The 15,804-nt window shown below is 30.2% G+C and overlaps 3 protein-coding genes across 3 annotated transcripts in view; all 3 read left to right on the forward strand.

Moving 5' to 3' along the window:
• The window catches only part of LOC113383532 (estradiol 17-beta-dehydrogenase 2-like), a 261,787-nt gene that overhangs the window by 169,428 nt on the left and 76,555 nt on the right, over positions 1-15,804 (forward strand). The window lies entirely within an intron of this gene.
• LOC113382764 (protein krueppel-like) lies at positions 5,343-5,925 on the forward strand. The gene has a single exon (XM_026620994.1). It carries the CDS (start codon positions 5,396-5,398, stop codon positions 5,780-5,782), a length of 387 nt encoding a protein of 128 aa, XP_026476779.1. The 5' UTR covers positions 5,343-5,395; the 3' UTR covers positions 5,783-5,925.
• LOC113383530 (cell surface glycoprotein 1-like) lies at positions 10,213-13,889 on the forward strand. The gene is made up of 3 exons (XM_026621790.1): positions 10,213-10,219; positions 11,822-12,039; positions 12,198-13,889. The coding sequence occupies exons 1-3, from the start codon at positions 10,213-10,215 to the stop codon at positions 13,887-13,889; spliced, it is 1,917 nt and encodes a 638-aa protein (XP_026477575.1).

The raw sequence follows: 15,804 nt of genomic DNA on the forward strand, positions 1-15,804 counted from the left end.
TTTTAGTTGGATGAATGAATCATTTTATATCTATATATCATGATATATATATATATATATATTATATATATATATATATATATATATGTATTTCATTTTTATATCAATTAAACCGTTGAAAATGTATAGATCTCGTATTAATATTTAGGTGTAAGTGGTGTTTACCTTTAAGGCAAAATAAACCAAAATTTTGAAATGATAAATATAAAAATAAACGAATTTATTTTTAAGTATATTTTTTCATACAATATTGCATTTTAATTTGTAGTCTGAAAGGTTGGGAGCCACTGCTTTAATATGAATTGCCTGAGCTTCCTAAAGTGTTTGAATAATTTGCTTAAAAAGGTTTTGAAATTTAGAAACTTATAAAATTGTTTAGATGAAATATTTATTTAACTGTTTATATTGAAGTTTTTGCTTTTTAGAAATCTTAATATATAAATATAAATATATTTAACACTTTTCAGTCTAGTTTCAACAAAATTTTATAATTGAAAAACTTTTCGTAGGCCTATAATATTTTAGGACGTTCGTTAAAATGCTGATGATTTTTTTGCATTTTATAAAGAAACGGCTGACCCGATTGTCATACAAAACTGATCATTGCGGAAAAACGTGGAAAATTGTTAAATTTTGTTTTCACATACACACATATTTTTTCACTGAAGAAACTCGAAAACAAATTTCTTCTATGGGAAATTGTTGAATATTTATAAAATTAAATTGTCCAAAAAATTAAGGGGGCGCAAGATTTTTCTTATTAGAAATGGGGGTGTACTAATTGATACAATAGGGTTGGAAATCACTATATATAAAAGTAAATTTTAAGGGTCATATTTATACAAAATAAATATCAAGATATGAGAAATTCAGTATTTCTATGGATAAATTTTAAAATATGTGAAAATGTCGGAAATCTCTTCTGATATGTAGAAATACTTTTAGAAAATTTTCAATTAATATATAAAGTGCTCCATAACGTTCTCATTTCAATAAACCAATGGAAAAACATCCTTCCCAAACGGAAATTCCAAGATTTTACAAACATCTTGTTGTCTTCTCATATCTGTTCAAAATTTATGTCTATCGCCATCAATTTATCAACATAACTGACTGGCTTTGAATTCAAACATTTCAAATATTTGCTATTTATAAACAAAAGTTTATTTGACGAGTAGTGGAGCTTTTGTTTAGAAATTTGTCTGGGTTCAAAAAATTTTTGTCACCACCTATTGGAGTTCCACAGAATGAACCCGATGAGCGCATATTTTAAGCCGCACACACCAAAAAGGTAAAAAAATATATTACAATATTAAATAATACTTAATTTAATAAATTACTGTGTAAATAAAATAATTATCGTATTGTATAATTAAAAAAAAGACACACACACACGTTGACAATGACAATTAGAAGTGTGTAATTTAAATTTGTAGTTCTAAAATTCAAAATTAAATATTTTTTAATTTCTGTTATGTAGGAGAAAAATGAAGAAGGAAGACTTATGCTTCAAAGTTGGGAAAAAAATGGATGAAGGAGATCAAGCATTGGAGTTGCTAAACGAGTTGGACAAATTTCAGCTGGGTGAAGGCGACATTATAATGGTAAGATTCTATAGAAAGTTTATATATATATATATATATATATATATATATATATACTCGTATATATACACATGTATATATATATATATATATATATATATATAATTAAACATTAGTCCCAGTGTTTCTTGCTTGTGTTGATGGGTTGGATTAAGTAGTCAAGAAGTAGTGACATCAGGTTTTACTTGAAAATATATTATGGCAATGTTTCCAAGTCCAAATAAGTCTCATTCATGATTGCTGCATCCAAAAAATCATTAGTTTTAAAATTCCCAATAATAAATTTAAGAAATAAAGACAGGACAACCGTTATAGTTTACCATCTATACGAGTATATCAATAAAGCCAAGTCATTGAGAAGTCATCATATCAAGCTTATAGGACTAATAAGTTTTGATTGCTGTTAATAATATTAGAATGAAAAATTGATATTACAAATTATTAATAAAGATTTCTGATATGCTTTTAATTTGACTGTGAAACATGCCGCCAGTAATAAAAAATAAATATCTCTAAGGGTGAAGTATATCAATTGAAGGAAATATTTATATACCAAAAAGCTAGCCATGTGTACTAGTAGACAACTAGGCATATGTACTGAAAGAATTAAAAAATAATACCTTCAAAAATATTATGTATAATTAAAGTATAAAACTTATTTATTGTGGATGTGTTTTACGACTAGTCTAACTTGATCTTGAAGAAAAGTCTTGAAACTGTAATTTATATTTACCATATATAATTATTGAATTTGCATTGAATATAACTCCTAAGGATCATAAGGAATATTTGAGAAACATTATCTGAGTACGCGGAATCTGCTTGGAAGCGATTATGTCAGTGATTTCCAACCTGCGGGGCGAGGCTGTTGCATTCTTGAATACAAAAATAAAAAAAGTCGAATTATAGTGTCCAAAAATAAATTTAGAGTACGCTTTACCAAGAATAAGACCGGTAACAATTCATCTAGATTTTCAATATGCGGTCCAGGAGAAGATTAAATGGACCAGCAATGAAATAAAAAAGAAGTATTGCAAGCAAATATACCTAGCACCGATAAAGAAAAGTTTCAATTAGAGTTTTAACACATAGTATACCGGGCATCCCAGAACTCAACGCCAGGATGTGGTGCTGAAGAAGACAAAATGGATCGACAAGGATACAAAGAAAAAATACTGCAAGTAAATGCTGCAAGAAGTCATCAGCACCGATAATAATACTAACAAGCCCTAATAAAAGTTTCAATTAGATTCTCAACACATAGTATACAGAGTGTCCCAGAAATCAACGTCAGAGTTTTGTGCTGGAGAAATTAAATGGATCAACATTGAAACAAAAAAAGAATACTGCAAGGAAATGCTGCAAGAAGTAATCAGTGCCGATAATAATAATAATAGGCCTTAATAAATGCTTCAATTAGATTCTCAACACATAGCTATGTGTATTGTATATACTAGTATATAGGGTGTCCCAGAAATCAACGTCAAAATATGATGCTGAAGAAGATAAAATGGATCGACAAGGAAGCAAAAAAGCACTGCAAGCAAATGCTCTAAGAAATATCCAGCACCAATAAGGATAATAATAAGACTAAAAAGTTTCAATTAGATTTTTAACAGATAGTATACAGGGTAACCCAGAACTCAACGTCAGGATGTGGTGCTGGAGAAGATAAAATGGTATGCAGAGTGACCCAGAACTCAACTTCAGGATGTAGTCAAGAAAACAAAAAAGATGCAAGCAAATGCTGCAAGAAGTACTCAGCACTTTCAATTAGAATTTCAACACAAAGTATACAGGGTGTTCCAGAACTCAACGTCAAGCCGCAGCGGGCTGATAATACTTATTGACTGTAACTCACCTAATAAAAATTGGAGAAGAAACTCACATTGTTTGGGAATTATGAACTTTTAGGTGCAATCTAGTTCTTTAGTGAAATTGTGGCCATATTTTAGTTATTATGGTTAATTTTTATTACTTTTGTTCAATTAAGCTATACAACCGTAAACGTTAATAACATTTCTCTAGGATCACAGTCAAAAATAACGACACAATTGCCCCATATTTTCAGGAATTAAGGCTTTTTGTTGAACTATAAATTAAAAATTTTGAAATTTGGTCAACGTTGGAATTCCTTCCAAAACTAATTTTTTTATCAATTTATATTTCCAGGATATTCCTTCTTCAAGGATTCCTCGGCGTCGAAGCGTTCTACAATGGGTCTGCATTCTTCTGATCAATTTTTACGATATTTTGAGTTTGGCCCACTGCACTCCGGCCCATGAGATGCACGGTTCAAGACCTTATCTTACACAAAAGTGAAGAGAATTCTATCAAAAATATGCACTCATAAAAAAATTAATTAAAACCGTGTGATTGTAATCGGCCTCCAAATTATCAAATGTGTGGATAAAAGAAAATTGAAAATTGTAAAGTTTTTTCTGAATGCATATACAGTTTAAAAATGGTTGATGTATTATTTTGTTGCAATTTTATTATATAATTCTAGAATAGGTCCTTAAAAATTATAGGTTGGGGTTTATGTTCTCCAACTCCTCATAGTTCAACCACTTACCATAGGCCTATAATATTTCAATATACTAGTGAAACAAATGTATCACTGAGTTAACATACTGAATTATTATAGGCCTACGATAAGTGGTTAATTTTTTTATCCAAATAACTAAACTGAGCTCTTATTAATTAGATTATTTATACATATTGGGAAGTTTATGCAACTTATGGCAAAATGCCACTCACACCTGATTTACTATTTGTATGTAACCTTAGTAAGCTTCAGTCTAATTGGATTCTGAGCTAAATTTATTTCAATTAAACACTACATTGACCAACAGACATTTGAAAAAGATATTTGTTAATAAATATAAAACAACATATGAGAATTTGAATTCAAATTTAGCGCCTTTAATATTTATGATGGACGTTGCTAACTTCATTGTATATATTGACAATGACAGTGTTTCTAAATGTTTACACTGGTTTACACCAGGTTTACAGACACTATATATTTTGTACAAATATTATAAATATTTGGACAGCATGAAATAATACTCAAAATAATTAATAAATTCTAAAATATCAATTTTATATTAAATATTAAATTTGGAAAACTGCGTTTTTCCTCAAGTTACAGATATTTAAAATGTTTTAGCATCGCTGTTGAATTCAAGCATGGCGGTCTTTGTGTCACTTTTGTTTAATTTTAATATTGTTTGGCCAAAACATTACTGTGAAATTATTTATTAGTTAATATGATGTGGAAATTTGTAAAGTAATTTAATAGCAATGTCGGAAAATGGCCTAGAAAATAACAGTGCCGAAGAAAACGATGATATGAAAAACCAAAACATTGGAAATGAACACACATCAATAAATGACAAAAATGACTGTATTGGATCTGATAATGATAATAATGATAATATAAATAATTCTGAATCGGTAAATGAGAAGAATGATATTGACAATGATGCAGCCACCCCTGCAATCGATTGTGAAATGATTGTGAGTAAAATTGGTTCTGGATCAGATGACGATGAATACAAATGCAGAAAATGCCCTTTTACTTGTTCATCACTTCTTTATTTTCAAGCCCATGTTAAAGAATGTGGTCCCATTGCTAGAACAGGTGCTAGACAAAAACTGTTTTGGTGTGCAGTTTGTGAAAAGAGTTTTGATGAACTTTCTGATTTACAAAAACACATAGAAACCCATGACAATGCCAAAGATACTCTTGCGATCACTGTGAGAAAACTTTTGCAACAAAAAGCTCAATGGTTCTGCATACTCGCATTCATACTGGTGAACGTCCTTATGAATGCGAAGAATGCCATAAGACTTTTGCACAGCCCCAGAATCTGTCTGCGCATATGAGGACTCATTCGGGCGAGAAGCCCTATGAATGCAATATTTGTGCAAAAACTTTTGCATCTAAGAGTTATCTGAATCACCATAACAGAACTCATACGGGGGAACGTCCTTATGTTTGTGATGTTTGCAGTAAAGCCTTTGCAAGGATTGGAACTCTTTCTGACCATAAAATGTTGCACACGGGTATGAAACTGTTTAAATGTGAATTTTGTCAAAGGGACTTTGCGCAGTCTAAAGGAATGATGAAACATAAAAGAAAGTATTGTAAAATGAAACCACAAACAGAGTGAAAATAATTTAGTATTAAGTATAATTTGTTAATTAGTTTTAAAATGGCTAATATATTATTTGCCCCAATTACATACCCTTTCGAGGATGAATGTATATAATGATGTTTATATATAAGAAGATAGTATTTTAATAATACACATTAGCACCCACTTTATATACTTTAATTACATTGTTTTGTAATCATTTACTTAGACTTATTGAATATGTTCCATAAATACTGACTTTTTGATTGAAATATTTATTTACTAAAAAATATTAAAAGAGAACTGCTTTTGATGAATTGAATACAGATAAAAATCTGTATTAATAACTGTTCAATTATATATATATATATATAAATATATAAATATTTAATATTTATATATATATATATATATATATATATATATATATGCATATATAAATTGGTGAAAAATTGATTTGTATATATTTAATCGACTACTTATGTATGCTTGCAATTGTTTTAGTTCGACTTTTATCATAGTTTATTTAATTGCTTACTTTATACAAAGCCCGAATAACGTATCTATTTTTAATATGTTTGCTTATAAATTTGAGCATAAGAAAAATAAACAATTATTTCAAATGATAGGTTTTAAATAATCATAATTTATTCGCGATACAATATTAATATGTATATAGAAAGCCTACAATACCTATGTTTGGTTCTGATGGATGGTTTTTAAAAATATGTGAGAAATATAATATATCATTTAAAATTTTAAAATATTATTTCTTGGTATGATTTTGTCTTTTACTTGTAAAAGTAGAAGTTGATATGTTTGTGTATAGTTGCAAGAGTTTGTTTGTGTAATCAAGAAATTTGTATTTTTGAAAATACTTTGTAATTATATTTATTGCGTCTATTGATTCCAGACCAATCTCTATTATTAATGCATATGTTATGCTTTATGTCGTAGTAAGAACACTCGAACAGATAATTTAAATTTTATGTGAGATATTCTATTTAATAAGTAAGTATAAATTATGTATGGATGTAAAAATTTTATATAAACCAAGTTAATCATTGAACACCGATTAATTTTTGGACTGAATAGATTAAGGCAAAACATTGGTATTTAATTTTTAAATGCATAGTTGCAATGAAAAGATTTAGCTGTAAAGAAATGTGATCTAAGCTAAATAATAATAGTATGTTAAGTATCCAATGTTTTGTGTAAAAATATATTTGTACAGAATAATTATATATAGATTGTAAAAAATATTTAATATATTGAATAAAAAGAAACATGAGGACAAAACAGAATTTATATCTGTTGTATTAACATCATAACTTGTATAAAAATAGGTGTAAAACCTATTAAATCTAAGATATAAAATCTTGTTACCTTCTCTTTGCAAGACCAAAGCTCTTATTACAAGGCCACTCACAATTTTGTATTTAATGTAAATACACTCCTATATTTATAAAATTTATAGACAAAAATTCCTTAAAATTGATATTAAATAATTTGTAAATATTATTTAACAATAATTTACTTAAATTTTACTTTGTTCCAAAATCTATAATACAGATATTTATCCAAAAACTAGGGTCATTGTTAGATTCTCATAAAACTCTATTATTTTAAAAATGGTTCCTTGATTCTTATTGTTAATTTAAATAATTTTCTGTGCTTCCCGTGGCTTAGTGGTAAGAGCTTGGGTCTTTCAAAGAGATGGTACCAGGATCCCGACTCAGACAGCTTGGTATCAAGCAGTAGTAATCAGTATTAGGTAAATTGTAATAATAAAAATATATCAAATGTGAAAGAGTTAACTATTAAAAAGCTCAAAGGACAAAGTATTCACATTTTTTTAATGCATTTTACTCAATTTGGCTTATTTGTAAATTTCGCTAAATATTGATACAGTTTTAATTTCAATGGGTTAATTAGTACTAATTTTTACATTTTTTTATCAAAGGATTAGTTATTATGTTATTCAAAAAATACATTTCCTACATGTTATTCAATATAAGTATACATCACACGCCGAATAAATACCAGTATGTGTCTTTTAATATATTAATTAAGTTGTATAATTAATATATCCGCCTAAGTTAATACCATCGATTCGATAAGATAAAAATTCTGCTATTCATCAGAGATGGATAAAGCAGATTTGAATTTAATTCAAATAAGTAATCCCTTTTATCAACCAGCAACGCATAGATAATGTCATAGATAAAAGAGATAATGTATCTAAAGGTGCGCAAAGAAATTTTGAGACAAAATGTAAGAAATTGATATTGCAAAAAAAGAAACATAAATCATTATTGTAAATATTATTCTCAAAGTAAAAATAGCCCAGCCGTTGTGAATTATTTAAAGCAAATTCAAATTAATTTCAAAGAAAGACCTAGATTCGAACAAAAATTCCAAAGAGTAATAAAAAATAAAAAAAGTTTTTTTAAAAAAACATTTATTTATTTGCTGTCGACGTTTCGGAACTAGGTACGTTCCATCTTCAGGACATCTGTCAAGAAACATGATCTTGATAAGATTTAAGGAAACAATATGGTTAAGAAAACCAGAAGATGATGGATTTTTGAATTATTCATTTTATATATAAAAAATCCATCCTGAGAACCAATAGTTGTAATAGTTGAGAAACTATGTCAACATATGTACTTAATATATATAGTTTAAAAAATCCTCTTGACTACATAATGAGTAATGTATTGTAATTTTAAAAATTCGAATAGAAAATTTCTTTGGATCAATGGTACAAGCTTTGGCCTTGCAACCACGAAGCTCCTGGTTCTATGAAGGTCTAGAACCTTATACCAAGCAGTAGTGACAAAGGTTTACACTTGAAAATATAGATCTAAGTGAATAGATTTCTCACTCTAAGGATTTGCCCTTAGGTAAGTGGTTTAGAGCAACGAGACTTGATTCAGAGGTCCTGGGTTCAAGACCCACTTCGAGCAGCCTGTTGCCAAGTAGTAGTGTCGAAGGTTTTCACTTGGAAATATAGATAGCAATATGTTTCCAAGTGAAAATAGCCTTTAATCCTGCATTGTTGCACGAAAAAAAGTCAGCCCTATTAGATTAATTCTAATAACAAAAATCATCAAATATGGATGGATTAACCTTTGGGTTACCATCTAAAAATACGAAGTAAGGAGAAGTTTCAGCCTAACAGTTCATAGGACGTAAGGTCCTGATTGTTGTTAAGATATTAAAAAAAAAACAAAATGAGAAATGTTTTCTACGGCATTAGAGAAGTTCTAAGAATGATAAATATATCAAATAAAGTTAGGTCAATTGTTGCTGTTGGGTTGCCTTCTTCAACAATTACACTTGGTAAGAAGTTTCATCACAATAGCTCTTAGAACTATAAAGTATTAAAATCTGATTGCATTAAAAAAACAGACGGGACAGTTGTTGGATACTTTTTCTATTTAATATCAATATTTGTCATTTTTATCTGGTATTTTGTTATTCTTCAATATTGGAAACAATGGCAGTATATTTTAGGTGGCCAACTAAGTATGTACGAATTTTTGTTAAAAGATCAAAGTTATTTTTTGGAACTTTATTCTGTGATATATTGTTCATTTTGGTCAATGACTTTTTGTCATCTTTTAAGTAGCATCATATGTTTATATATCAGTATTCGGATTTTAATTCAGGTTGTTCAATATAGACATCAGAATTGATGGTCCGGTTTGGTGGTAAGAGTGAAGGTAGACAATTCCTTTATAATCTAGTTCAACTGGACAATCAGAGAATTTTCATCTTTGAGTGATGAATTACCAGAACGAAACTTGGTAAACAAACTTTGATGTTGCCATTTTTTTAGGACTTTGTAATCATGAAGAGCTCATAACTCTTTGTGGCTTGAGACGCCATTTTACTTTTGCAGAAATAAAAAAGCAAAATATGACAAGAAAATATTAAAAAATAAACTAACCCAACAATTCTGCGCAATTGAGCCGAAAACTCTTGGAAATCTAAATTGTCTACTACCCAATAACAAAAGGTATTGGACAATTGGACTACATCAGCAAACCTAAAAACTTAATTGAAACCATCAGAAAATCGTACTTACTCATTTGCCAACCTAAATAGTTTGAAAAATTCATTTCTATTAAATACAAAATGAGCAATTCTTTATAATTCAATTATTCAAAATAATTTATACAATAAAATATGACAAAGAATCTTCTGATTCCTATCAATTTGTCGGCGGCTCGAGCCTGTTCAGTTATCTTTATCTGCGAATGTGAAGATTGCCATCTTACGTACATATAAAACCATTGTATTTAATTAATCTATATGGATATAAATCGTATGTGTCACATTTCGCATAAGATAGTGATAATATTAGGTATATAAAACTGAATGATTTATTATCATCTTTAATTTTATTACCGACGCAGTTGAAACTAGTTTAACATAATCGATAGAACCAATTTGGAGACATGAAAGGTGAGTGGAATTAATTAATTTGTTTAATAAATTTACTTTTTATTTTGATTAAGATTTTTTCGAATATTCGAAGATATCTAGAATCCACGGATTTTTTTAGCAAAGTGTTGTGCCTTATTTATTCAGATATTCAAATATATCTATCCACGGATTTTTTTAAAAAGTGTTGGCCGTATTATATATTTAAATATTCAATGATATCAAATATATCTATCCACGAATTTTGTCTCGCTTTTTAAATTTTTTGCCATTTGACCCCTATTAATACATTGGAAAACATATACCCAATACAATGTAATTGTTTTTAACAAAGAAATACACCAAATAAGGACTTTCGTCAATTTTTTACCGGAAATTGTTTAGTATGTTTATTTATTCAAATATTCAAATATATCTATCCACGGATTTTTTTAAAAAGTGTTGGCCGTATTATATATTTAAATATTCAAAGATATCAAATATATCTATCCACGAATTTTGTCTTGCTTTTTTAAATTTTTTGCCATTTGACCCCCTATTAATACATTGGAAAACATATACCCAATACAATGTAATTGTTTTTAACAAAGAAATACACCAAATAAGGACTTTCGTCAATTTTTTACCGGAAATTGTTTAGTATGGCAAACCTCATTCGCTTTACATGTAAATAAATGTTTTGATGAAAAATTGTTCAACATTTTATTATTTTATTACATACATATATTATTTATATTACTTTATGTTAATCATAAAGGGCTTAATACCCAAGTATAAAAATTTCGAATACAAAAATAATGTAAACCGCAATACTGTTGTTTACTATGATAAAAACATCCCAAATCTGAAATGTTTTTGGGTAAATCTCTGTTACCTTTTATCCTCCTCCTGCTGGATCCAGTGTCGTTGGCACTAATTCCACAACACTTTTGTCTTGATTCAAGTTTCTCAAATTTTACTCAATAAACACTAAACACTTTGTCATCTTCCAAAATATGAATGTTTGTCACTCCTTGGTCCTAACTCTTCCGGAGAGTCAGAAGGTGAGATCTTCAGGTCTTTCAAAGAACTGACCTTCTAGCACAATGTTCGTCACTTTTACATCTTAACAGAAGTATTTTACATGTGCGGATTCTTTCTTCGTGTAAATTTGAAAGTGGCGACTTCTGTTGTGAAATTTATTACCATCAGGCAAAAGTGTTTTTGTCATGCGGCGGGGTAATTAAATTTGATGCAAATAGTTCTGCAGCAAACAATATTGATAATTAGTAATGATTTCGAGGACAAAATTGCCAATAATAAATAAATAACAATAAATTTCAATATCAAATAATTTTTATTTGATTATACTTTATATTGCTAAAATAATCCTCTAAAAATAACTAGTTTTTTTGTTTCTATTTTTGAAAAAAAAATCACAAAAATAGTCGATTTGCAGAAAAATCATACTTTACCAACAACCAAAGCGCATTCTCGTTCTGATTTTTTCGAACAGTCATATATAATGCGCTTTTACTACTTGCATGAAAAATTTATCAATTGCATAAGAAAAAAAATATTATTCTAAACATAAAGTATCTATATCTTTTTTTGATTTATTAACTTTATTTTTATTACCTACAGCTGCCATTGGCACCGTGGTGCTTGTGGCGTCACTGTTTTGTGGCGTCGCAACAGCATCTTCTTATGTAGTTGCACCAGTTTGCTCAAAGGTGAGCCATCTGGTGAAACTCTGGCCTGATTATTCTGACAATCGCTGGTTCTTCCAATGCACCCAACTAAACGAACGTGCTACCAGGATGCCATGTGCTCCTGGAACATTCTTCAAATTCGACTACCAGGTATTATTTCGAGAAATGAAACTGCTTTTAGGAAACTTCAAGAGAAATCATTGCAACATTAAGAAAATAGATTTTACATTAAATTACTTTACCTTACAATTTGTTGATGTTTATCACAATATCATATTTTAGAATTAATTAACTGTAATTTTTTTTAGGTATGCGTAACCGAAGATCAGTGGGGACCTCATCCGTACCCACCAGTAGGACCCGGATTTCCTGATCCCACTCCAGCGCCTACTTCAAAACCCACCCAAAAACCCACTGAGAAACCCACAGAGGCGCCAACTGAAAAACCCACTGCAGAGCCTACTATAGCACCAACTGAAGAGCCTACTGAACTTCCAACCCATAAACCAACTCACCTACCAACACATAAGCCTACTGAGTTGCCTACTGAAAATCCTACTCATAAACCAACTCACCCACCGACACATAAGCCCACTGAGGCACCGACCGAAAAACCAACTGATAAACCCACAGCAAGACCTACTGATGCTCCTACTGAAACTCCAACTCATGAACCAACCCACAGGCCAACGCATAAACCAACTCAAAAGCCTACAGAGGCACCTACCGAAAAGCCAACTCATAAACCCACAGCACAACCCACCGATGCTCCTACTGAAACTCCAACTCATGCACCAACCCATAGGCCAACACACAAGCCGACACATAAACCTACAGAGGCACCCACTGAAAAACCAACTCATAAACCTACAGCAGAGCCTACTGAGGTTCCTACTGAAACGCCAACCCATGAACCAACACACAGGCCAACACATAAACCTACGGCGGCACCTACTGAAGAACCAACTCATAAACCAACAGCAAAACCTACTGAGGTTCCTACTGAAACTCCAACCCATGAACCAACACACAGGCCAACACATAAACCTACGGCGGCACCTACTGAAGAACCAACTCATAAACCAACAGCAAAACCTACTGAGGTTCCTACTGAAACTCCAACCCATGAACCAACACATAAACCTACGGCAGCGCCTACTGAAGAACCAACTCATAAACCAACAGCAAAGCCAACCGCAGCCCCTACTGAAAAACCTACCCATAAACCAACTGAAAGCCCTGAGACTGAGCCACCACCAAAACCCACTGATAAGCCGACTGATAAACCTACTGAAGAGCCAACACACAAACCAACTCATAAACCAACTCACAGACCAACTCACAGACCAACTCACAGGCCAACTCACAGACCAACTCACAGACCAACACATAGACCAACTCACAGACCTACTAGACCAACACATAAACCTACCAGGCCAACTCGCCCCACTCACAAACCCACTAAGCCTACCCACCCAACTCACAGACCTACAAGACCGACTCGCCCAACCCATAGACCAACACGCCCTACTCACAGACCCACCAGGCCAACTCATTGGCCATCAAGGCCAACTAAGCCAGGACACCATTGGCCTCCACACTGGTGGCCTACACACAAACCAGGACACCATTGGCCTCCACACTGGTGGCCCACACACAAGCCTGGTAGGCCCACTCACAGACCTACTCATAAGCCATCGAAGCCAACACATCCAACTCGGCCCAGCAAACCAACTAAGCCCGGACATCACTGGCCTCCACACTGGTGGCCGACCCACAAACCAGGACACCACTGGCCTCCTCATAAACCTGATCATGGATCGGGACACCATGGATCGGGTCATCATGGATCGGGACACCATGGATCAGGACACCATGGGGGGGGACATCATGGATCGGGACACCATGGTTCAGGACACGACGGACCAGGACACCACAGTCCATTGGAAAATGAAACTGGACCGCAATTGTTGGAAATTCCAATTAAGAACATATTTTAATCATTGAAAGTATATTTGTTTAGCTAACATTTTATTATAATTAAAGATATGTCATACTGGATATAAAGAATAAACGTTTTGTCAATTTATTTTTGTTGTACAGCTTTCGTTGTATGATATAATTACGTTAAACTATTCAATTGAAAAAGTGTAAAGTAAATAATCATAATCATAATGTATGAGAAAAATTAACAAAATAATCCAGAATAAATTTTGAAAGTGCAAAATGAAGCAAAATACTAGAAAATATAAATAAAAATTACACATATCTAGAAACAACTAAAATAAAATTATTAGAATGTGGTATATTAAATATTGTAAGCTTTCATTATTTATATTAGACTATGGAAGGAATACTCTTTTATGGAAGAAATACTCTTATCCAAAAATTCTAAAATTCTAAAATTCTAATTCATCAATTATTTTTGACACATCAAAAAGTATAAATGTGATTACTTTGCTTATATAAATAAAATATTATATTTGAGTATTTATATTTATTAGTAACATATAACAAATATAGCAAAAGTATTTTATACATAGGCTGCCTACACCTACATAATATGACATACTGGTAATATAAAATATTATGTACAACTTACAAATAAAATATATATATATATATATATATATATATAAATATATATAAATTTAGAAGATCATTAGTCCATTACCAAGCACATTTTTACGGTTATTTGATTCCTATCAGACTTAACTCTCAGAAACTTATTCACACACATTTACAAGCAAATATTTGATAAACTGGATAAAAATAATATTAAAAACCCAGAATGGAACGAACATTCTCCAAAATAAAAAAAGAATATTTTAAATAATATTTATGTTAAAAGAATTCAAATAACTGTTTTTGCATCTTCAACTGATGATAGGGATTTATGTATAAAAAATATTCGAATGCATATTCTATATGAATCAAATTATACTTTCATGAAAAATATATCTCTTGTCAATATTAAGCTTTTATATTTGATAATTTTGGAGAAAAATTTCGATTCAGAATTGCCAAAAATTTACATCATTGTCATTAGTTACAATATAACTCTCTGTGTTCTATAAGGACGTCTTAAATTTACTAAAACTGTTTCTTTATGCTCTCGAAAATACTTAAAACTATCATCATTTATAAAATACTTTTGGTTATTTATACCATCTGAACTGCTCATTCTAAATATTTATCATTTAGAAATAATCAGGAGGAAAATTGGAGAGAAACTTGTCTTATAATTAAATATCTAAATAAATTTTCTGCACAAGCTGATAATAATGAGAACTCTCTATTTATTTATTAGAATTATCAAAGGCACAATTCTATTAAATAATATTATATACATTGATTAAACAAACTAAATATATAATTAAAAATCATTCAAACACATTCACACATATAGGAAGCAAATAGTGTACTGAACTACCAAAAATTGAGCTCAATACACTAAAATAGAAAATAGTTCAGAAGTCGTCATAATTTAAATAATTGAAATAATAAAATATTTAAAATTTAAGTTATTATTTATATATTTAAAAATTAGGTCTAATTTTCAATAATAATATATGTTCAAATAGGACATCAAGAAAACACCATTGACTAATTTGGAATTTGTTCAAATTAAAACATTTCGTTTTTATTTTAAAGCAATACTTAAGATTAAATAAAGCTTATCGCAATTATATTCTACCTCAAATATTTAAAAAATAATTTAAATATATTTTGTAACTATTCAAATGGCATAAATTATTACAATCACAAACAAGAAACAACATTGATTTTTGTTTGCTTCAAAAAAAATCATTAAAAATGTCCAATAATAAAAATGTTGTTTTGAAAATATATTTGTTGAAACAACAAGGTAATAAATCACCTAAGTCAACGACTTCTGTATTACACATCCAAAAA

The sequence above is a fragment of the Ctenocephalides felis genome, unplaced genomic scaffold (genome assembly GCF_003426905.1).
Source record: "Ctenocephalides felis isolate EL2017-DRISC unplaced genomic scaffold, ASM342690v1 CF-g0.4_SCAFFOLD_03570, whole genome shotgun sequence".
NCBI lineage: Eukaryota > Metazoa > Arthropoda > Insecta > Siphonaptera > Pulicidae > Ctenocephalides > Ctenocephalides felis.

Excerpts from the sequence above, each read along its gene's own strand:
- LOC113382764 (XM_026620994.1), top strand. The coding sequence starts at position 5,396 with ATGGTTCTGCATACTCGCATTCATACTGGTGAACGTCCTTATGAATGC.
- LOC113383530 (XM_026621790.1), top strand. Across the intron at positions 12,040-12,197 it reads TCTTCAAATTCGACTACCAG|GTATGCGTAACCGAAGATCA; the intron begins GTATTATTTCGA and ends AATTTTTTTTAG.